Source organism: Delphinus delphis, chromosome 1 (assembly GCF_949987515.2).
Source record: "Delphinus delphis chromosome 1, mDelDel1.2, whole genome shotgun sequence".
Classification (NCBI taxonomy): domain Eukaryota; kingdom Metazoa; phylum Chordata; class Mammalia; order Artiodactyla; family Delphinidae; genus Delphinus; species Delphinus delphis.
Window position 1 is genome coordinate 129,513,301 of NC_082683.1, and position 25,096 is coordinate 129,538,396.

General features: G+C 36.5%; 1 protein-coding gene across 1 annotated transcript in view; it reads right to left on the reverse strand.

Annotated features, from left to right (window-relative positions):
• Positions 1-25,096, reverse strand: part of RC3H1 (ring finger and CCCH-type domains 1) — a 97,048-nt gene that overhangs the window by 63,975 nt on the left and 7,977 nt on the right. Inside the window, exon 2 of the mRNA XM_060034227.1 lies at positions 984-1,357. Coding sequence (XP_059890210.1) covers positions 984-1,214 — 231 coding nt within the window. The 5' untranslated portion in view covers positions 1,215-1,357. The remainder of the gene's footprint in view (positions 1-983; positions 1,358-25,096) is intronic.

A 25,096-nucleotide genomic window follows, 5' to 3' on the forward strand; every position in this document is an offset into this window, starting at 1 on the left:
TCAAAACTACCATTGAGATATCATCTCACACCAGTCAGAATGGCCATGATCAAAAAATCTACAAACAGTAAATGCTGGAGAGGGTGTGGAGAAAAGGGAACCCTCTTGCACTGTTGGTGGGAATGTAAATTGATACAGCCACTACAGAGAACAGTATGGAAGTTCCTTAAAAAACTAAAAGTAGAACTACCATACGACCTAGCAATTCCACTACCGGGCATATACCCTGAGAAAACCATAATTCAAAAAGATACATGTACCACAATGTTCATTGCAGCGTTATTTACAATAGCCAGGACATGGAACCAACCTAAGTGTCCTTCGAAAGATGAATGGATAAAGAAGATGTGGCACATATACACAATGGAATATTACTCAGCCATAAAAAGAAACGAAACTGAGTTATTTGTAGTGAGGTGGATGGACCTGGAGTCTGTCATACACAGTGAAGTAAGTCCGAAAGAGAAAAACAAATACCGTATGCACATATATATGGAATGTAAGAAAATTTGTTTAAAAACATTGTCAGGAAGAACCTAGGGGCAGGACAGGAATAAAGATGGAGACCTACTACAGAATGAACTTGAGGGGGGACAGGGAAGGGTAAGCTGGGACAAAGTGAGAGAGTGGCATGGACATATATACACTACCATATGTAAAACCAATAGCTAGCGGGAAGCAGCCGCATAGCACAGGGAGATCAGCTCAGTGCTTTGTGACCACCTGGGGGGGCGGATAGGGAGGGTGGGAGGGAGGGAGATGCAAGAGGGAAGAGATATGTTGATATATGTATATGTATAGCTGATTCACTTTGTTATAAAGCAGAAACTAACACACCACTGTAAAGCAATTATACTCCAATAAAGATGTTAAAAAAAACAAAACAAAACAGAATGCAATATTACCAGATCTTAACAAGTTTCCCTCGGGAGGAAAAAACACACATACAGAAATTTAAAAGGATAACAAATTACTCAACTTACCTGAGCACCCACTAGCTGCAGCAATGCTGAGTTTACTGGAAGGAGTTCAATGTCTGTATTGATAGCGGTCTGGTCAAACGGGCAAGCCTTGCGGTGGAGTTTGTTCAGGCACATCTTGCAGACAGTATGGCCACAACCCAAACTGATGGGCTTTCGAATTGTTTCGTCGAAAGTCTGAGTGCAAATTGGGCAGGAGAGGAAATCCGTCCACTGTGGAGCTTGTACAGGCATTGTTTCTGGAGTTACAATTCACTCACACACACAAAATCTAAAGCAAAGATTCCACTGGAATCAAAATCTTTGAAAAAAGTTTATCTTTTCTTTTTTTTAAATATCTTCTGTAAATACAGTCAGCACATAGTGTGAAATATTACCTGAAAAACAAAGAAAAAAAAAATGAGCATCTTCCTTTTCAATTAAACTGTACATTCTCACCTTACTACCTATAAGATTTTATACCACATTTATATCAACATAGTCCACCTCTTTGCATTTTTACAAAGTGAGAGCCATAATAAAACATCTAGTCTTATCCCCTTATTTTAGAGATGGGGAGTAGACCCCAAAAAGAGGAGATAACTTGCTGAGAGTGACAAGTTAGTAATAAAGTTAGATCCAAGATGTAAGTCTCTCAAGTTTATCTAAGTCTATGATTGTTTTATTTTTTAAAATTAGCCTTTTTAAGATAGCTAATAATATTCTGATCTGAACATGTTAATATGTTCAGCTGTGAAAATTTATCAAGCTTTACACTTAGGCATATGCATTTCGGTGTATGTTACACCCTAATAAAGAGTCTTAAAAAAATTGGCCTAAAATAAAATCTACCTTAATACTTTATCATCAAATTTAGTGTGGGTAATGAGATAAAAAGAAACCGTGGGATTCTTTTTAAGGTTTATTTATTTATTTGCAGTACGTGGGCCTCTCACTGTTGTAGCCTCTCCCGTCGTGGAACACAGGCTCCAGACGCGCAGGTTCAACAGCCATGGCTCACGGGCCTGGCCGCTCAGCATGTGGGATCTTCCCGGACTGGGGCACGAACCCGCGTCCCCTGCATCGGCAGGCGGACACTCAACCACTGTGCCACCAGGGAAGCCCTAAGGTTTATTTTTAAGAGTTTTATTTACTGGTAAAGATCTTTTAAGCCTCTGTTACAGCTTATACTTGTTGCTACAGTATGTTGTTTTAGAACACAGTGAAAAGTATTTACTTCAAAAGATTTTTTAAATTCCCAAATCTAAGAATGATAGGTCAATACAGTTAACCAGAACACATATACAGTCAAATTTCACTGTCTACCCTCTCCTTTTGGTAGGGGATAAAAACCAAATCACAAAACTTATCACCTCCATCTAACAGAAATTTTCTTTACATACAAAACCTAATCTGAAGTTTCTAGCACACATCTTAAACAATACCTGCAGTACTTACTCTAACTGTAGCTTCTAAAAATGAGAACTGGTGTACAGAATAAAGTAACATAGTGTTACAAGTTCTTAACGATTTGATTATGCTTTGCAGAGACTGCTTACAAAGATGGAAACAAAAATGTCACTTAAGCTGTAATTATTAGAAAAGTAAATTATCTACACATTTTACTCTTCGAGCATTACATTTAATTAATGTTTTATTGAAGTAACTCAACCTTAAATGCAAGCCCATTATTGAGAGAACAATTTCTATTAGGTATGCTAAAAATTTTATCCATTCATTCAACAAATATTTACTAAGCACTACTACTACTGTGTGCCAGACTCTGAATTGTTAGGGAAATAGTGAAACAGCATACTCATAGTATCTGCCTTCTGAGTAACCTCAGCTTTGTCTGGGTTTCTGCGAAGTGTGCTACCAGATAAATGGACAGTGGAAAAAAAATTTAAGAACCTAAACAGTTACCAAGTTAATTTCACATTTAGGATCTAAAATTAAAGTTATCTGAGTATATGTCCAAATCGCCCTTGCAATAATAAAAAAGTGAATAAAGAAATTGCCCACATTTTGATTTCTATAATGTTGTAATTATACATAATTTAAATAAAATGCATCTGCAAACAGAGTGAGTAGCTACAAGTATGTTTATATCAAATTATTACTTAATGAGACTATCATCCAGAGTGCTAAAAAAGAAAATACAGTATCTAATCACTCAACTGTACAGTCAAATGCTACAATTACAATTGTACATGGGGTTGCAGAATGTTCCAAAATAAAGGAAAAAAAGTGTTTGAAAGACAATATTCAGAACGAGGACTGGATATTAGTCAGAAATGTTTGCTGAAGTTGATTAAGTTGATAGTGTCATCCATACGAACTTTTCTATAGATTAGCATGGCAGTTTAAAATAATGCTTACAGGGGGCGTCCCTGGTGGCGCAGTGGTGGAGAGTTCGCCTGCCGATGCGGGGGACACGGGTTCGTGCCCCGGTCCGGGAGGCTCCCACATGCCGCGGAGCGGCTGGGACCGTGAGCCATGGACGCTGAGCCTGCGCGTCGGGAGCCTGCGCGTCCGGAGCCTGTGCTCCGCAAGGGGAGAGGCCACAGCAGCGAGAGGCCGGCGTACCGCAAAGAAAAAAAAAAAAAAAAAGCCTACAAAGAATCTGATCTTAAGTTAACCTTTACTTGAGTTGAGTTAATGGTTCTTTCCTTTTTACCAGTATGGCCTTGTAGAGCACTTAAAATTTGTTAATTAATAATAAAACAAAGTTAAAACACAGCACTTTATTTCCTTAAACACTATAAAATTACAGAAACCCCAAAGAGCAGAAAATATAAACGCTTTATTGCACAATCATTATAATTTTTACTATTTATACAGCTCACTGCTTTACATAGAACAAAATTATAAAAGGTAGGTAACTACTGTTATCCCACTTTACAGATACAGTCGACCCCTGAACAACATGGGTTTTAATAGCAAGGGTCCACTTATGCACGAATTTTTTTTTCAATAGTAAATACTACAGTACTACATGATCTGCAGTTGGCTGAATCCTTGGATGTGGAAGTGCAGATGAGGAGGAACCGCATATACGGAGAACCGATTATAAATTATACACAGATTTTCAACTGAGCGGAGGGCCAGCACCCCTAACCCCCGTGTTCAACTGTCAACTCCATGAGAAATGGACGTTTAGTGAGGCTGAATAAGCTAAAAAGAAATAGAGATGCAATATTAACCCAGACAGTCTGGCTCAAAACCCAAACGCTTAACCATATCACCACTCACAGATTAAAGGTTAAAAAAGGAAGAATTACTTGCAGGTTCATTCAAAAACCAATGTCACAAAAATGAAATTTTAAAAAATTTTAAATTTTTTTGAAAGTTAAAAAGGAAAAGACCAGTGTCACAAAGCTGCTAATAGCTATTTTTTTTTTAATATTTATTTATTTATTTATTTGGCTGTGTTGGATCTTAGTTGCAGCACACGAGATCTTCGCTGTGGCATGCAGGATCTTTCGTTGTGGTACACGGGCTACAGAGTGTGCAAGCTCAGTAGTTGTGGCACGTGGGCTCCTAAGATGTGGTATGTGGGTTTAACTGCCCCGCAGCATGTGGGATCTTAGTTCCCGACCAGGGATCGAACCTGCATCTCTTGCATTCTAAGGTGGATTCTTAACCACTGGACCATCAAGGAAGTCCCCTAATAGCTATTTATTGACTTCACAGTAATTTCGTTCTTCTGGCAGACAACGCTGTTGACAAATCTAATGATTAGGTCATTGTTCTAATCTTACTTGTCTTCTCAACAAGATATGAAACATGACTATTCCCTCCTTCTTGAAAGTGTCGATGAACCACACTCCCCTCATCCTTGCCAACTCACTGGCTTATTGTTTTTGATCTCTTAAACTCCTAAATGCTGAAGTGAGTTATCAGGGTTCTATCTTGAGTTTCCTTTTCTCATCATTCTCCAGTTAAAAATCTTGAAATGGCTTCCTATTACACTGAGAATAAAATTTGGATATTATATTCTGGTTTACAAAGCCGTAAATGATAAGACCTGTAATTCTCTCTCCAACTTCAGTTTCTAACACTTGTCTCCATCACTCCACTATCCTTCAGCTACTCACGTGAAACTTGTTCCTATCTTAGGATATTAGTACTAGCTAGTCTCTCTGTCTAATCTTTGAATTCAAGGCCATTCTTTATCATTTAGATGTCACCAAAAATTTCAACTCCTCAGAACTCCCTGACCACTTAAAACGCTAAAATAATCTCTTAAGTCACTCTCTAGTCCATCACTGTACTTATATTCTCTACAAAATAGTTCTACCATCTATAAATTATACTTTCTTATATTTTTATTTGTTTACTCAATGTCTATCTTATATTAGAATGTAGACTTCATGAGGACAGAGACCTAATCTGCCTTGTTCACTATGAAAGCTATAGCTTGTTTCTCACTACAATTTAGGCACAGTAAAAATTTTGCATTTCAAAGAGTTCAGAGACCTGTGAAAATCTATTCATAGATCTCTTGGATATTTAAAGACTCCAGGTTAAGAAAGTCTAACCTACATTAGTGTTTCATGAATCTTAGAATTACAGCAAGTATTTGGAGATTTACTACATATCCAGCACAGTAGAATACAGAAAACAGGCAGAAAATATGGTCAACATCAGTTTTACAGACTTAAAATACCTCACTGCTCTCCCACGTGATTTCAGATCAGTGCTGTTATAACAAATTTTCCAAATTATTCTGTCATAACAAGAACTATTTAAAACAGAATCCTAAATCATTGATAAAAGATACCTTAGAGAACATCTAGTTCTAGCCTAATTTTTCAAGATGAGGTAACTAACATTTATTTTTATCTCTATCAGTAATAAGTGTTATTAAGCTTTTTCAAACACCTCTTTTCATTTAATCTTTAAAACCCAAAGAAGTTGGAATCATTTTCCTTCTTCTCACAGAGAAATAAAATAACATTCAGAGAATTTGTCCACGGTCATACAGGTAGTAAGTGGCAAAGTCAAAACACATCAACTTCAGTCCAGTACTTGACATTCAAGTGTATGCACTTTCCACTATACCAACTTGACATGGAGGATACCAAAGACAAGTAAAAGAGCTTCACTCAAAGTCATACAGCTTAATAATGGCAGAGCCAGGATCAGAAAGTTTCCTGAATCCTACTTTTAGTATCCCCTGCTCCCCCACTGGATTACGTTGAACATAAAGCCATCACTGAATATCTGAAAGATTAAAAAATATCATTGCATATTAAAACTACAGTTAACAATATCTGGCACAGATTAAGGTATCCATCAACCTTGGAAATGCTACATAAAGCTGTTTATATACAACATGCTCATTCTTCTAGGAATAAGATCCATGACTTATCAGATTCTTAAAGATGTGTTTTGTTTGGAGAGGGAGGGGAAGGGAAGATAAGAATCACTGATCCAGGCATATTGAAATAAAGTAACTGTTGAAAACTTAAGAATATAGAAAAAATAAAAGCAATAATTTATAAGAACATATATTTTCTCTGTATTTACACCACAATCTCATCAGACTCTTAAAAAAAGGTTAAGTAATATATGATCACGTGGGTCAAAAATAATTTTAATAATTACAGTGAAATATCTCCCTCCCAGGGCTGTCTCCCACCTCTCTAGTCCTCATTCCCACCCCACCTCCACAGATAAGCCATTATACTTTCCTTTTAGTTTCTTTATCCAAATTGGTTTATTTACAAATACATATTAAGTGGCAAAAAAGGATTTTAATGCTACTATTTACAACTCTTCTCTTTCTTCATTAAACCAGTTTTTCTGAAAAATTATACCCAGAAATCTTTTTTCCATTCCCAGTAAAAATTAAACATTAGCTACTTGCAAAAAAATTTTTATTGGTCTTTATTACATGCCCAGTATCAGAGATAAAAAATAGTTAGCAAATCATTCCAAGTCTGCATGGGGCTAACATTATTTCCTTCATTAGCTACACAAACAATAATGATACAACTAAATAACATGACTGCAAGTTATGGTAAATGATATGCAGGTAAGGGACAGGGAGATATAAGCACATTTAACTGAGATAATCTAACCAAATGGGGGTGAGGTTGTGGGTAGGGTATTGCTTCCCTGCAGAAGTGATATGTTAAGATTTGAAGACAAAGGCTGAATACAAGTTATGGAAAGAATAATACGTAATATGTGTATGTAGATTTTAGGTAAAGGAAAAGCATAACCACAGGTTCTGAGACTAGACAGAATATAATACAATTGGGGAGCTTGAAAAAAACCAAAGCAACAGGGAAGCCAGAAACAAAACAAAACAAGACAAAACAAAATAAACAGAGAGCAAAAGAGAAAGATATGAGATGAGACTAAAGAATTAGAAGGAACCAAAAACTACAGGATCTTTTAACTCATAGTTTGGTATTTGGTCATAATGTGAAGAGTAATGTGAAGGCACTGAAGAGGCAGGAGGTGACCCACTTTACTGTTTCGAATACAGGGTATGCCTATACTATGAAAACATATGGAATAATTAAAAAGAGAATTAGTTAAGCATGTAGAAACGTTAAGTAAAAGCAAAACTTTAAGACCAATAAATACGATGTCATTTGTGTTAGGGAAAAAAATCCTATGTATTAGTCTTGGTATTAATGAATATAAATGGATGAAGAAAAAGGTCTGGAAAGATACCTAACAAACTTAACAGCAGTTACACAGTTGGGCAACTTACAAAATGTATATAATCACGGATTACTTATATAAGTGCAAAAAATTTGAAAGAATGAAAATAAGAGAAGAGCACATTTAGAACACAATTTAGGCTCTAAGATAAATTACTATAAGGCTATTCAAAATATTTTTCCTTATAAAATTGACCTTTTACAAATTTGGACAGCCAAATCATCAAAACTTATTTCTTTTTAAAATTAATTAAAAACGCTTTAATAACTTTTCTAGAATTTATGTTTCAAAGAACTAGTATAATTTATTACTTTTATGTATCATTTCCATCTGTATTAACCTAGTAAAATGAAGTATAGAGTTCTAACCTCTTAAATTTTCCAGTAAAATAGTTCTTAGAGATATATAACAAACTTGATAGAGTTAACATTCAGAATCAGCACCCATATCGTCACTAAAAATATAAGCATTTGTCTAACCATAAAGATAGGTTTGAGAGACTAAGGGGAAAATAGTATTTTAAAAGTTTGATTTCGCCTAGGAAAGTTGATGGTTAAGAACAGTAAGTCGCTCTTTGATGATTCTATTTCAATCATCAAAGTCATAAACCAAAGATTTTTTAAAGGCTACAAAGTGTCATCAATTGTAGTTATTAGGTCTAAGAAGAATTTCCACTTCCTCATTCTTTAAACATCTTTCTCCAAAGTCATCTTTCCAAACATTCTCCAAGCTTCTCAAAGACAGTTGTTCAACCACAAAACATATCTAAACCACACAGGACATATGGCTTTGTGGATGTAATAAACAAACATTCTTTCAGTCAAGAGTAAACATATGAGATAAAATTACTAAATACCAACATTCAGATTCTTTAAACTTCTTCAGAGTAAGGTTTTGTCAAAAAAAAAATTTTTATTAATTAATGCACATGTGCTCAATGTCTGCAGATAAATAGTTATGTGTTAGGGGTCAGCCCAAATCTAGCTTATTAGGAATAATGCTACTGGAACCTTCCTAATCATAAACAGAGCATGAATGATGAATCCTCTTTATGTCTTAAAAAATCCAAGACTGACTCTGCTGTTCAGTGTTCAGAGCAATGGTTAACTTTCCCATTAGTTTACCATAAGGTCTACTCTCCTATGTAAATGACAACAATTAGTGATCTTACTGTTCATAATTCATAATAGATAATTCAGAATACACACAAATTAAATAGCAATCAGTCCAACCTTGAAGAAAGCCCAAATTAAAAAAATATAACTTCCCCCCAAAAATATACATTTTTACACCAGTAGGTGGGTGCACAGACAGCATTTAAAAGGTTGTTTTATTTGCCTTCTTCATGTCATTGATAGGAGCTACAATACAGAATCTGACATTTGACATTTTACTACGTCATCCCAACTTCTAAGTTCTGATTAAAACTCAAAAGAAAAATCTCTATACTTTTATGTTAATAAAATTAATCAATATGATCATTAGACTTTTTTCAGAGCTTATTTCTTTTTTACAAAGAAATAAGATCTTATTATTTCCATGAACAGTAAACAATAAGACCAGTGACTCATTCCACCAGCTAAGTGACTAGTTTGCAGACATCAAACTCTAAGTCTCGTAGCTGCCTTGTAGTTACTCAATTCAAATCCATGCCTCTGCAAAATAACAAACAACTACATGTTGTGAGCCTTAAGGTTTAAGCGTGATTAAACCAATTCCCAAAGAGCTACTACAGACAAAATTATGATGACACGATGCATAACAGAGCTTGGGTTTCTGAAAGTAAATCATGTGTCAGGCCTTATGCTAGGTGTTTTCAGGTGCTTCTCTCATTTAAATGTCTACCACAAATCTAAACCACAATACAAATCACCACCAGTAACCAGTTATTTGTTAAGCACCAACTAGGTGTCAGCACTTTCAGTGCTCTATATACTGTATCTAATTAAGTAAATGTTCACCACAATACTGTAATGTAATTATTATCTCCATTTTAAAGATAAAGAATCCAAAATTCAGAGAATTACCCAAAGACATAAAGCTAGTAAGTGGCAGGACTATGATTCAAACTCAGTCCAGCCTAACTCACAAGCTGGTACTTTTAAATTCTGTAATCTGTGCCACTTACAGGTGAAAGTTAATACTCATTAAGGCAAGGGAGCTTTTAGGGGTGATGGAAATGTTCTAAAATTGAATTGTGTTGATGGTTGCACAATTCTGAAAATTTTCTAAGCATCACTGAACTGTGCACTTAAAATAAGTAAATTTTACAGTATGTAAATTATACTTTAATAAAACTGTTAAATAGTCATTAAACGCTTTTTATAAACTCTTAGTTTTCAAATTTTTAATGTAATTTTTGCGGTGCGCGGGCCTCTCACCGTTGCGGCCCCTCCCGCTGCGGAGCACAGGCTCTGGACGCGCAGGCTCAGGAGCCATGGCTCACGGGCCCAGACACTCCGCAGCACGCGGTATCCTCCTTGGACCGGGGCACAAACCCGCGTCCCCTGCATCGGCAGGCGGACTCTCAACCACTGTGCCACCAGGGAAGCCCTAATGTAATAATTTAAAAATATAAAGACACCTTTCAGATTGTTCTATGAGCACAGCAATAACCCTACTAAATAAATTATACTTGCTTTGAAGATTTCATTTAAATGTTACAAACTGACATTTTAAAAATTGTTAAAAAGTTATTACTTACCATCTCCTCTATTAAGGTTCATTTTATGTGTCTCTGATTTAGAGGAAGAAATATGAAAATTGAAATTCATCAAGTATCTACTCTGGGCTAGTCACTCCTCTGAGGCATTTTTATACCAATTTTATACCTGTTTTGAGCTTCAGCAGCATTAAATAACTTGCCCAAAGCTAATAAATTTTTGAGCTGAAACTAAAACTCAGTTCTTATGTGAATTTAAAGTGTAAGTTGCCCTGAGTAAGATATTACATCAAACAAACAAAACCTTATTGTCTCTACGAAGAAAATCTTGGATCTCCTTTGATCCCATCCTACCCCATGAGATGCGTTTAACTATTATTTTTGGCCTTAACTTAATTTGCCATTTCTCTGGGACACTTCCATAGCAACCAACAAGCAGGGAAACATCAGAGAAGAGAAAAATGTTAACTATCTTGAAAAATAAAGTTAAAGCAGAAAATAAAAACAAAAAGAATAAAAATAAATGAAGGCTTATTATAACACTACTCAGTGTTATAATTCTCAGCAGAGTATTAATTAATTTACAGATGAAACAGTGTGATTTTTGGATGTTCAAGGTTTTTCCAGCAATAATACCCTGTGAAGACCCAATTTTGATTGTAAAAATACTTCTTCCTAAAATAAACGGATTGAATTGTAACCCTATATTGTACACATCATCCTAGATATAAATAACTTAATACACTAATGTCAGTACAAATATTGACAAATACTTGGGACAAGTATAAAGAGAAGGGCTTCTGATTTAGAGGAGGAAACACCTGGAAAATAGAACTTGATAAAGAAGGGTTGAGAAAGCTACAAAGGGCTAATTTAGGTGGCTTACTTTCCTAGTGTTCAGAAAGACAAAAAGAAACACGTCTACCTCCAACCTAATGCCAAATTTAGAAGAAGAAACAGTAAGGAAGAATAAAACCATTCACAGAGAAAATGCCTGATCTGAAGTTGAAACACTGCAAGTGAAGGACAGTTTCTAACTTTGTGTACATAGTTTGAAGCTCCAGGTTTCTCTTCTACATATAGCAAAGTTCCACACTGTGTGTAAAATGTACTCCACTGAATAGGACATCAGAGTTATTAAAGAGGTAGTAGAACGAAAAGGCCAGACTCAAAAGCATCATCTTCAAAGGAACTGTGAGGCAGTAGGCAGGGAAAGTGACCTGTTATAGCAAAACATGAAAAGGTTATTTTTTCAGTTTTTGCATTAATATTCTGCTGAATATTACATACACTGTATGTAAATATGTCCTCACCATTTAGTGGCAGTCCAAACATCAAGGACATAATAAGAACTAATAACCAAAATCAGACATTTTGGAATATGCTAAGCATTTTAGTTGATCTGTTATCATGTCAACTGCTTTCAAATTAAATGCAAGTGTCTGAAAATTGTTTTCTTTGTGAAAATTGATCTCTTCTTAATAATAACACTTGCTAAAAAACAATAACAACACCAATAACAATGCATAGGAACTGTTTTGAGCTCTTTCTATGTATTAATTCATTTTACTCTAAAAATTAAATATCCTAAAAAAAAGAAAAAGAAAATAAGCTTAAAAAAAAAGAAAGAAAACTGATGCCTGCTTAATTAAGGCTCTTTTCTAAACCATAAAGATAACTCACTCCCAATACAAAAGATACATGAATAAAATTTGAAGGCTAGGCCAAATATTTAAACAAGACTTTAAATAGTTTCTCAGGTCACATTTTGAAATCCATCCTCCTGCTAGAATAACGGCTCCTTTTTAAGGAGGAAGTTTGCTCCACCTATCCCCAGAAGTTATCTTGAAACACAATGACAAATCTGATTGGCAAGTCCTCAGTAATCTTGAATGTAAGGGAAAATGGTCACAATGAAAAGAAAACTTAACTTGTCTCATAAATTTATATTTCAGATTGTTAAATACTAATCTATAAAGCTCCTGAGAAATCCAGTGAAACTGAGACATTTTAAGACAGAGGTCCCCAACCCCCAGGCCACAGACTGGTGCTGGTCTGTGGCCTGTTAGGAACTGGGCCACACAGCAGGAGGTGAGTGGCAAGCAAGCGAGTGAAGCTTCATCTGTATTTACAGCCACTCTCCATTGCTTGCATTACCACCTGAGCTCCACCTCCTGTCAGATCAGCAGCAACATTAGATTCTCATAGGAGCACAAACCCTACTGTGAACTGCACACGCGAGAGATCTAGGTTGCACGCTCCTTATGAGAATCTAATGCCTGATGATCTGAGGTGGAGTTGAGATGGTGATGCTAGCGCTGGGGAGCGGCTGCAAATATAGATTATCATTAGCAGAGAGGTCTGACTGTACAGAAACCATAATAAATCAACTGCTTTCAGATTCATATCAAAACACTATCAGAGACTTCCCTGGTGACGCAGTGGTTAAGGATCTGCCTGCCAATGCAGGGGACACAGGTTCAAGCCCCGGTCCAGGAAGATCCCACATCCCGTGGAACAAGCAAGCCAGTGCGCCACAACTACCGAGTCTGCACTCTAGAGCCTGCGAGTCACAACTACTGAGCCCACGCGCCACAACTATTGAAGCCCAGGCACTCTAGGGCCTGTGCTCCGCAACAAGAGAAGCCACCGCAATAAGAAGCCCGTGCACCACAATGAAGAGTAGCCCCCGCTTGCTGCAACTAGAGAAAGCCCACATGCAACATCGAAGATGCAATGCAGCCAAAAAATAAAAATAAATAAATTAAAAAAAATAAAAAACCCTATCAGTGAGTGGCAAGTGAAAACGAGCTCGGGGCTCCCACTGATTCTGCATTATGGTGAGTTGTAAAATTATTTCATTATATATTATAATATAATGATAATAGAAATAAAGTGCACAGTAAATGTAATGTGATTGAACCATCCCAAACCCACCCCCCCCACCCGGTTTGTGGAAAAATTGTCTTCCACGAAACTGGTCCCTGGTGCCAAAAAGGTTGGGGACTGCTGTTTTAAGGGACAACACTAATATTCTGTTTTTTCAATGTATCCCAATTTACTAGTTCTTTCCTCACCAGCATGCTTAAATGTTTCTGCAGAGGAGCTAAAAAAACCCAAAAACTAGAAACAAAACCAAAAACATACCACATTTCTATCTCCACCCTGTCTTATTTAATCAAAAAAAAAAAAAAGTCACTCAATCCCTGTCCCTGTTCCTGTCTTCTTCTAGTCTCTATTCTCTTCTCCCACACCTTTCAGTTTGCAAACTATCACTTTATTCCAACCACGATTTTGGAACTATTCTTAACAAGTATATCAACAACCTTCTTATGAAATATAACAGTCACATCTCAGTCCTTATCTCCTTTCTTTCTATACAGCATTTAATAATGCTGACCAGTTACTCCTGCAAATGCTGTCCCTCTGGGGCTTCTATAACAGCACACTGTCCAGGTATTCCACTAATTAACAGGCCACTCCTTACGTGTCCCTGTTGAAGGCTTCTCCTTCTCTGCCCATCCTTGGAATATATGTGGCTCTTCGGAATTCCTTCCTCAATTCTCTTCTCTACAAAATTTCCCTCAGTGACTTCAACTATTTTCAACTTTCGACTACCAACTAGATACTGATGACTTCCAAAAGTTCAAGCCTCTCTTCTGAGTGCCAGGGTCACATAACCAGTTGGCTACTAGTCATCCATGTCCAACTGGGGTCTCAAACCATCTCAACTTTACCAAACTTTTTGTTCCCTATGTTAATGATTGGGTGACTTACTTGTTGACAGAAGCATAGGGAACATCCTTCACTATTCACTTTTCCTCAAACCTGCTCCCCCCCTCAACTAATCAGTCATCATGTCCCATTCATTTTATTTCTTTAATGTTTCTTGAAACCTTCCCATCCATTCCTAAATCCTTACATTAGGCTGCCAACCTCTCTTACCTGGATTACTGTGACAATTTCTTATGTGGTATCCATGTTAAAGGTATCCTCAACAGAGAAAGCCACTACTTGCTAGACTGTAAGTCCCTTAAAATCAGAGAATGTCTTGGGTTTTCTTCCTCTCTTGCTATTTTCTCTATGGTTCTAATACAGAAGAAGCCAGACAATATACATTAGCAAAGCTATCAAGCTGGAATATTTATGTTTTTGCCAATAGAAAGTCAACTGGGCTAACAGAAAGCTGCTAGGGAAGGAACCTAGGGCCTTTCCAAAAGTAACATGCACAGATAAACAAAAATATATAACACAAGAATAACACTATAAACCAACTAGACTTGAAAGACATCCACAGAATGCTCAGTACAACAACAGGGGAATTATTTTCAAGTGCTTACAGAACATTCTCCAAGATAGATCATATGCTAGACCATAAAACAAGTCTCAATAAATTTAAAAGGATTGAAATCATAAACATTATAGTCTCTGCATACAATGGAATGAAATTACAAACAGAAAATAACTTTAACTCACAAATACAGGGAAATTAAACAACATACTGCTAAATAACCAGTAAGTCAAAGAAGAAATCAAAAGGGAAATTAGAAAATACTTTGAAATGAATGAAAATGAAGACACACCATACCAAAACTCATGGGATGCAACCAAAGCAAGGCTTAGATGGATATTTATAGCTTTAACTGTTTATATTAAAAAAGAAGAAAGTCTCAAATCAATAATCTTACTTTCCACCTTAAGCACTGGGGAAAAAAGATACCTAACATCAGCAACATGATGACAAATTCTCTGTGGCCAAAATATAAACTCTGAATTTAATATTATTAGCAAGTAATGCCAATTTTAGATGATTTCTTCCCTAAACACTACAAAACAGAAACTTATAAACAAAAGACATTAAAAGCTTAAAAACCCAAGTATTCTTATATCCCAAACAGTTTAATATTAATTAGTTTATGAGGTGTAAATGCAATTTTTAAAAATCTTGACAGTTCCTTTTTACAATGAACACACACATTTCCACTTTGGAAGAGGGAGGTGGGGAGATAACTCAAGGCTTAGGTACCCAAATATAAAACCTAGGTTTTCGTTTTATATTTTAAGCAGACAACTTCTAATATGAGCAAATGACTCTTAATACATCAAAGCTGGCAAACAGAGGAAAAACTTCTCAATTTTCGTTATCTTTCAGAGGGCCTCTGGGACACCACTTATTAGTAGCAAACTATGCTGGCATTCCTATCTTTGAAGGAGATTATCACAGGTTCAGGTAATAAGTGAGCAATACAAGCAAATGGAGATTTAAAGGAATGGCAAATTCTAAAATAACAATAGAATTTACTATGGGTCAAAACATTCTAAAAACTTAAAGTGCATTATCTTTTTTTTTTGCATTAACTTTTAATACTCATAATAACCTTGCAAAATATTATCACACCCTTGAGAAAATCAGGGCCCAGAAAAGTTAAGCAATGTTCTTAAGGTCTCACAGCCAGTAAGGGGTAGAGTTGAGATTCCAACCCAGGTTTGTCTAACTTTGCTATTTTAAGACCTTCTCTTTAGGTTTCTTAATCATTTGTTGTGGTAGTCTGCAAGGATGGCCACAATTCCTCCCATCCCTGTAGCTATGCCCCTTTGTAATTTGACTTTGCTGCTCTTTCTATCAAGAGATAGAATCTTTTCCCCCACACTTTGAATCTGGGTGGCCTTGACTTATTTTGAATACTGTAGTTGAATATAGCATTAGTGATGTTTGGAGAGCTTCACAGCATAGGCCTCAAGAAACCTTGCAACTTCCACTCTTGGAACATGGTGCCACTATGTGAGAAGGCTTGAGCTAGACCTGAGCTGAGACCAACAGAACAGAGAAAAACTGTCCCAGCTCAGACCCCTAGAACGATCAGCCCCAATTTTAGCTGCCAGATGAATGAAGCTGCATGAGTGACCTCAGTGTAGACCAGCAGCAGAACCACCTGTGGCTAACTTAGCCCCATGCACTAACTCAGAATTGTAAGCAAATAAAATGGTTGTTGTTTTAAGCCACTAAGTTTTGGGGTGGTTTGTTAATCAATAATAGATATCTGATTGTTTATATAATCAAGACACAATTTTACATTTATAAATTTCATCATAGCCTTTTGAGAAAAGAGTAATACTGAATGAAAAACTGACACTGGAATGTGAAAGGTTCCCTCAGTTGAATTACAAAGTTTTCATAGAATGAATCTATTCTCTTTTTTTAAGGCCTAAAAATTACTAATATATATAAGTACCTTCACAAACACAACATGCCTAAATTTAGCTCCTTATTCTTGCAGCATAAATTATCAGCAACTACAGGGAAGAGCATTCAAATGTACCAAAACGGTAATATTTTCAAAGCACAGCATGGATAACAAATCCTTTAGACTTAAAAATACATACTACTGGGCTTCCCTGGTGACGCAGTGGTTGAGAGTCCGCCTGCCGATGCAGGGACACGGGTTCGTGCCCCGGTCTGGGAGGCTCCCACATGCCACGGAGTGGCTGGGCCCGTGAGCCATGGCCTCTGAGCCTGCGCGTCTGGAGCCTGTGCTCCGCAGCGGGAGAGGCCCGCGTACCGCAAAAAAAAAAAAAAAAAAAAGTACTACTTAGGCTCAATTTAAATCTATCTGAAACTTCGTATTACATTCTAACCGAATATAAATTGTCATCTGTGTAACAGTCCTCCATGTCGACGTGCCAGGGCAGCACTATTAACTCTTAATATTGAAAATGATTCAAATACTCCCAAGTTGTTGGTCTTTACTGGTTACGATACAAAGAAAAACTTAACCTCCCTTACCAGTATCACCTTAGTCATCTTCAGCAAGTTATAATTGTTTTCACCTACCTACAACTTCTTTATATACTCCTCAAATCTTTCCCCCTCTATCCCAAAACTGTGGGAGGGGGGAATGGGATTTGAGTGCTAAGCACTTACAAATCATCTCATTCAATCCTCAAACAACCTTCTGAGATATCTCCTCTACTTTATCGATGAAGGAAAGAAAGAAAACTGAAAACAGTTACTTGGATAATTTAGTGATCTAGTCGTAATTTGAACCTACACTTGTCCAACTCCAAATCCTGTACTTTTCCCACTGTCTTCCAACTTTCAGCAGCTGTAATTTTTTTTTTTTTTTTTTTTCAGTACGCGGGCCTCTCACTGTTGTGGCCTCTCCAGTTGCAGAGCACAGGCTCCAGATGCGCAGGCTCAGCGGCCATGGCTCACGGGCCCAGCCGCTCCGCGGCATGTGGGATCTTCCCAGACTGGGGCACAAACCCATGTCCCCTGCATCGGCAGGCGGACTCTCAACGACTGCGCCACCAGGGAAGCCCTAATCTTAATCTTATAAATATTTTAAGATACTTAATGTATTGAAATATAACATACACACATAAAAAGTATACAGATCAAGAGTGTTCAGCTCAATGAACATAGTAAGCAAAGTGAGCATACTTGTATACCCAAGATATAGAACATTACCAGCACCCCAGAAAGTCCCCTCACCATCCCTCCCAATCATTATCTCTTTATTTTTCCTCAAAGGCCACTACTATCCTAACTTCTAATGCTATAGATTACTTTTACCTGTTTTAAGATTCTATGTAATGAATCATCAGTATGTGTTTTGTATTTTGGCTTCTTTCACTCAACATATTTGTTAGATTGTTCTACATTTATATCACTAAGCTGTTACAAAACACTCCAGTTCAATCTACCACAGTTAGAAAGCTACCCTTCATGAACTCAATTTTGGAGTAGTGATGACACTTGGATTTGGAATGTAGCAGATTTCTGGTGCTGAACTGGAAGAAAAAAAACAAGTATCAATAACAAAAACTGGGAACAAAGAATTCCCTCTTTACTCAAGAAAACAAAGCAGCACATGTGTCACACTAATAGCCCCTACTGCTTTACTTTTACTTGTTTCTGCTTTTTTTCTGAGGGAGCTTGTGTCCTAGACTTCCTTGTGGCACTTGGTAGATACCATAGGGCTCTGACTGATTCTAGAACAGGACAGCAAAGAGAAAACATGCAGATTATTCAGAATAGGCAAGCTGCATATGGAGCATACTTCTTTTGCAATGGTTGGGTGATATGTAGTGTATACTATGACCTAGGGAATTTTTGTGTTAAAGATATAATCTAACATATTTAATAATAGTAAAATAACAATAATGTTAGTATTATTAAACTGTCCCCATAATCTACTGGCCAAGGTTTAAGGACATTTTTTTATCACTGTTTATTTTTATGGAATATGCCTGAAAGAATTCCAACTATTTCCAATGATTTTCAATTGCGCATACTTGAAAAATAATGCTTAAAAAGAAAAAAAAAAAAAAGGATAGACTCATTTTCCATTTTAGAACTACTTCTAGACTGTCATCCCAGACAATATTTCATTTTGATTTTAAAAGAATGAACGAATTGCTACATGGAGTCCAAACACAGAAGCCTATAATAATGTATGTCATTTACACATATCAAGTGGTTTGAAACAGTTATATAAATTGTAGGAAGATATTTTGCTGTTCCCAAGTAGTAGCTACTGTTAGAAAACCTATTGATTTGTTGCTACAATGTCAGAATTAAACATAAAACACTTCCTCCAATATATGTAACGAAGATCTTTTAAGGTATAAATTCGTCCTTAGGTTTATGTAGTGTATTACAGGGAACAGAGGATAAAAGAATGGGACAAGCCTAACTGCTGTGGGTTTCCACAATAAACAAATAAATCTACTATTATTACACTCTATTCTTTGGTAAAATAGGGAGCCTTGCTTTCTTATCTTAAATTACGAACAATTTGTCCCGCTCTTCTCCTAACCCTGAACCTTTTTCCCATTTCCCTACACATATTACTATGTGAATTCCCTTAGGGAAGGCCTTACTTGATCACCTTATTTAAAATTGATCCCTCAACCCTAATCACACTACCACCACAATCTGTGCTTCCCATCTCTTTCCTGATTAATTTTTCTCCACAATACTTCTCACCATCCAATATGCTTTATTTTAGTTATTTTTTTACAGTGTGGACCCACCACTACTAAAATGTAAGCTCCATGAAGACAGGGATTTTCAATTGTTTCTATCTCTAATCTTTTTTGAGTATATTTTATATGACAGGCACTATTCTAAATTTTGCATGCATTATCTCAGTCCTCACAATGACCCTATTATTAGATATTACATATCATTATATCTTAATTTTAGAGTTGAAGAAACTGAGCACAAACCTTAGGTAATATGTGCAAGGTCACATGGTAATTAACTTGTCCCTATTTTTTTTAACTTGTAATTCCTTCTGTAGCCTTCGTTTCTTTAGTTACATCACTATACAACTTGACACTCAATGTACACACCTGGTAATCTGGTAATCATCCTAGATTCCGTCCTCTTCTACCTCTATTAAAATTTTCTATTATTTCTTAAATCTATATCTTCCTTTCCATCTCTACTTCCCTGATTGAAGTTTGTGTTCATTCATTCAAAAATTACTTACTGAACACCTACCATGTGCCAGACAGTGTCTTAGGATCTAAAGATGTAGCCCTGAATGAAACAAAGTCCCTGCTCTCATACAGCATACAGTCTCTCTCACCTGGATCACACAGTAACCTTTTAACTGATCTCTGTCTCTAGCTTTGTTCTTGCCTTCATCCACACTCCTCACAGCTGCTGGTCATTCACTTATGGTTTTCTTCTATGACAAAAAACTCAATAAAAAAAGGGACAATAGGGCTTCTCTGGTGGCGCAGTCGTTAAGAATCCACCTGCTGATGCAGGGGCCACGAGTTCGAGCCCTGGCCCGGAAAGATCCCACATGCCATGGAGCAACTAAGCCCATGAGCCACAACTACTGAGCCCACGCACCACAACTACTGAAGTCCACGTGCCTAGAGCCCGTGCTCCACAACAAGAGAAGCCACCATGATGAGAAGCCCGCACATCGCAAGGAAGAGTAGCCCCTACCCACTGCAACTAGAGAAAGCCTGCACGCAGCAACGAAGACCCAACGCAGCCAAAAGTAAAATTAAAATAAAATAAGTAAATTTTAAAAAAAGGACAACAGACTTGAAAGATCCTCTTTCACAAAAGAGGGTATCAAAATGGCCAATAAGTGTATAATACGCTTATTTAAGAGTCATAAGATGTCATTACTCACAAGGGAAATTTAAATTACGATCACAATGGGAATCTACTACATGCCTACCAGAATGGCTAAAAAAAAGTTTACTGACCATACCGAGTATTAAAGATGATATGAGCATACGAAATTCTCATACAATGCTGACAGCAGTGTGAATTGGTACATTCACTTTGGAAAACTGGGAGTATCTCCTTAGGCTAAACCAAAGTCTACTAATGACCCATAAATTCCACTGCTAGGTATTTATATGAGAGGAATGACTAAGTATGTCCACCAAAAATCTTATGCAGTAATGTTCATAACAACTTTATTCATAAAAAGCCAAAAATAAACTGCAAACAACCCAAATGTCCATCAACAAAATGCATAAACTGTGATAAGTTCATATAATGGAATACTATACAGCAATGATAAAAATAAAACAATTGGTCCACTGTTACATATAACAGGGACACATTTCACAGATATTACAATGTACAAAGCCAGATACAAAATAGCACCTACTGTAGAATTTAATTTATAGAGGAAGCATAAAGAAGACATGATGCATGATTTCATTTAAGAAGAGGCAAAACAGACTACAGTGCTAGAAGTCAGAATTAACTCTTAGGAAAGCTGAGAGGCAGTAGAGAGTGTACTGTCTGGGAAAGAGTAGAAAGAATTCTTGGGTGTTAGAAACATTGCATATCTTGATCTGGGTGGTGGTTACACAAGTGTATATATGTAAAAAGTAATCAAGATCTACCGCTATGATTTTTGCCCTTTAGTGCATGTATTTTGTTATCTCAAGTTAAAAAACAAACAACATCAACAAAAACTCTTAGGGACTTCCCTGGTGGTACAGTGGTTAAGAATCCACCTGCCAATGCAGGGGACACAGGTTCGAGCCCTGGTCTGGGAAGATCTCACATGCCGTGGAGCAACTAAGTCCGTGCACTACAACTACTGAGGCTGCACTCTAGAGCCTGCAAGCCACAACCACTGAGCTCATGTGCCACAATTACTGAAGCCCGCATGCCTAGAGCCCATGCTCCGCAACGAGAAGCCTATGCACCGCAACAAAGAGTAGCCCATGCTCGCCACAACTAGAGAAAGCCCGCGTGTGGCAATGAAGACCCAACGCAGCCAAAACTAACTAACTAAATAAATAAATAAATAAAAATTTAAAAAACCCCTTAGATGTTGCCTTAGCAGAGTCAATCCCAAGTGCTTGAACATGCCATACAAGATCCCCGGGATGTGGCCCCCACCTACTTCTCCAGCTTTATTTTTCACCACCATCTGCCTCGTATTTTATACTCTAGCAACAAAAGTATGAAGGTTTCCCTGTATACAAGATATTCTTTTTCACTCTAGGTCTTGTTTGGCTCAAGTATTCCCCTAAATCTGGGATGTTAAACCCCTATTCATCCTTTAAGTCACATTCAACTCAGGAAGCTCTTTCAAGAAATCTTTTTATAGCCCAGTGTATATTAGGTTGCCCCTCTGATGTTCCCAATACATTCTAAACTCTTTCTATAAGAGGAAGTCCATACTGTTGTATGCTGTTGTATGGCATATATTTGTTCAACAATTTTAAATGACTGAAAAATATCACTACTTGATTGTAGCAAGTTTCATATTTCTAAAGATAGTGTTGGACAATTCACATAAAAGGTAAGAGAGCTGAATCTATCATCACAAGATGAGTTCAATCTTTTTTTTTTTTTGCGGTACGCGGGCCTCTCACTGTTGTGGCCTCTCCCGTTGCAGAGCACAGGCTCCGGATGCTCAGGCCCAGCAGCCCTGGCTTGGACCCAGCCACTCTGTGCCATGTAGGATCTTCCCGGACTGGGGCACGAATCCGTGTCCCCTGCATCGGCAGGCGGATTCTCAACCACTACGCCACCAGGGAAGCCCGAGTTCAATTTTTTAATGCAGGTACTTAATCTTTAGAAGATAGTATACCTCCAAAATTAACCACATTCTTAAAACTACCTATAAGCAAGGTAAAGCTAAAAGTGAAGTGACAGATTAAAAAGATAAGGATAAAGAAACTAATCTGAAAAGGCTACATATTGCATGAGTCCAACTATACAATATTATATATTCCACATAAACATATAAAAAGACGTTCTACATCATATGTTATCAAGGACATGCAAATTAAAACAATGTGATACCACTACACACTATTAGAATGGCCAAAATTTGGAACACGGACAACACCAAATGTTGACCAAGATGTGGCGCCAACAGGAACTCTCATTCATTGCAGATAGGAATGCAAAATCGGGCAACCACTTTGAAAAAGTTTGACATTGTCTTACAAAACTAAACATACTCTTACCATACGATCCAGCAATCACTCTCCTTGATATTTACTCAAAGGAGCTGAAAACTTGTATCTACACAAAAACCTGCACGTGGATATTTATAGCAGCTTTATTCATAATTGTAAAACTTGTAAGCAACCAACCAAGATGTCCACCAGTGGTACAACCAGACAATGGAATATTATTCAGTACTAAAAAAGAAATGAGCTATCAAATCACGAAGAGACATGTAAGAAACTTAAATGCATATTGTATGATTCCAACTATAGGACACTTTGGAAAAGGCAAAACTATGGAGACAATAAAAAGATCAGTGGATGCTAGAAGCTGGGGTGAGGAAGGATGAATATGCAGAGCAAAGAGGATTTTTAAACCAATGAAAATATTCTGTATGGTACTATAATAATGGATACCTGTCATTATACATTTGTGCAAATCCACAGAATGTATAACACCGAGAGTGAACCCTAATATAAACTATGGACTTTAAGCATCAATGTAAGTTCATCAATTGTAATTAACGTACCACTCTGGCAGTGGATGTTGATAATAAGGGTGGCTATGCATGTGTGGAGGCAGCTGAGTATGCAGGAAATCTTTGTACCTTCTTCTCAATTTTACTGTGAACCCAAGACTGCTCTAAAACAAACAAATCAACCAACCAACCAACCAAGTCTTTTAAAAACAAAAAAGAATACTAAAAAAAAAAATCAACAAGTGAACCTGAAATCTCTCTCAAAAATGGAGATTCTATTGACAGGATTTTGCTCCCCACCCATTCTTTCCCCTCTGCCCCTCACCATTTTGTCATGATACACTTAAGATGCTTAAAGTTTTAACACTCTGAGAACAATGAATTAAATAATGCACGTCAATCACTATGGGAATAGGTACTACAACTTCAATATTCAAAGATGCTTTCATGACATTATCTGTTCTAAGCTTTGTGATATTCCAAGTTACTCTTACATGCTTTTAAAGAGTTTTAAATATTACATTTTCTATTCTAAGGATTTTATTATTTCAAAAAACCCTCTCTCTCTCCTGCCCTCATTTTTTCTAACGCAGTAGAAAGAGAATATATTGGAAGGGACTTTTGTGCCCTTATGAGATTTTGTCAACTGCAAACCTACATAATAAAATGACATTTCTGAAAAAACTGACTCAGATAACTCATAACTCAGCTTTTCTAAATATATGGAGAGCCTTATGTTTTAAAAAAGTTTTTAATAAATTTAAAGAGAGGACAGATTCGAGCAAAGAGTGACAGTTTTAATCAAAACAGTAATTAATGTAAAAGCTGACATATAAAACATGGGTTTTAAGAGCAGTAATTATAGGGAAAGCATTTCAAAATGAAGTTTAAAATTCAGGCTTTTTTTTTTTTTTTTTTAAATACAGTACTTAAACATGGAAGACAACTACTCTTTAACAGAATGTCTCCACAAAAATGAACTTTTGAGCAAGCATAACCAGTATACAGAGAAGATCAAATCAAGACCTTACACAGTATAGCTATTTTCAGCAAAAGTAGAGGTAAAGCTTACCCCAAAATAAAGGCAAAAGAGCTCTGGAAACTTTAACATGATAATTTAAATAATGTTTAAGAAAGTACAAGTTCATGTGGTAACCAAATTGGATTTTACAAAGTATTTGAATAGAATACAAATGTAAATCAGTACCAATAGAGAATTTTGGATGGCAACAATGTTCAGTTAAATTCTATTCACCCTTACCAGGCAATTCATATTAGTACAGGCAATTAATTTTTATTATGTAAAGTGGGTCACACACAGAAGAAAAAATATTTTTCCATAATAACTGAATTATAGAGAAATAAGATAAATTTCTTATTTAAGATAAGAAATAAGATAAACTTCTTCATTTCAAGTTCTACTTTTTTAAAGAATGAGTACATTAGTATTTACTAAATCTATAGCTATAGCCTCTATAGTTTTGATTTATAGTATTTTAAATTACATAGTACATAACCAAACAGTCCCCAATAATCTCTTCAAAAGTGACTGCAACTTTAAAATTAATTGTAAAAGCATCCCAACTAGTGGAGATCCCAAGAGAGAACTAGAAAAAGGAGTTCTAGATTCTAATCTCAACTCTGCCAGTTATTAGCTCTGAGACCTGTTCATCTCTGATAAATATTCAAAAGGTTTAGAGAAAAAATAAGAAAGAAAAAGATGACTCCAGATTTTAGGGACAAGAAGCGTGGAGTAAAAGATGATGCCCTGAGAAGAAACCATATTATAATGGACAGTATCTGGAAAGGCTGATTCTTTGGAGGGAGTAAAGGATTTTAAATTATGTCAAGTTTAGGAT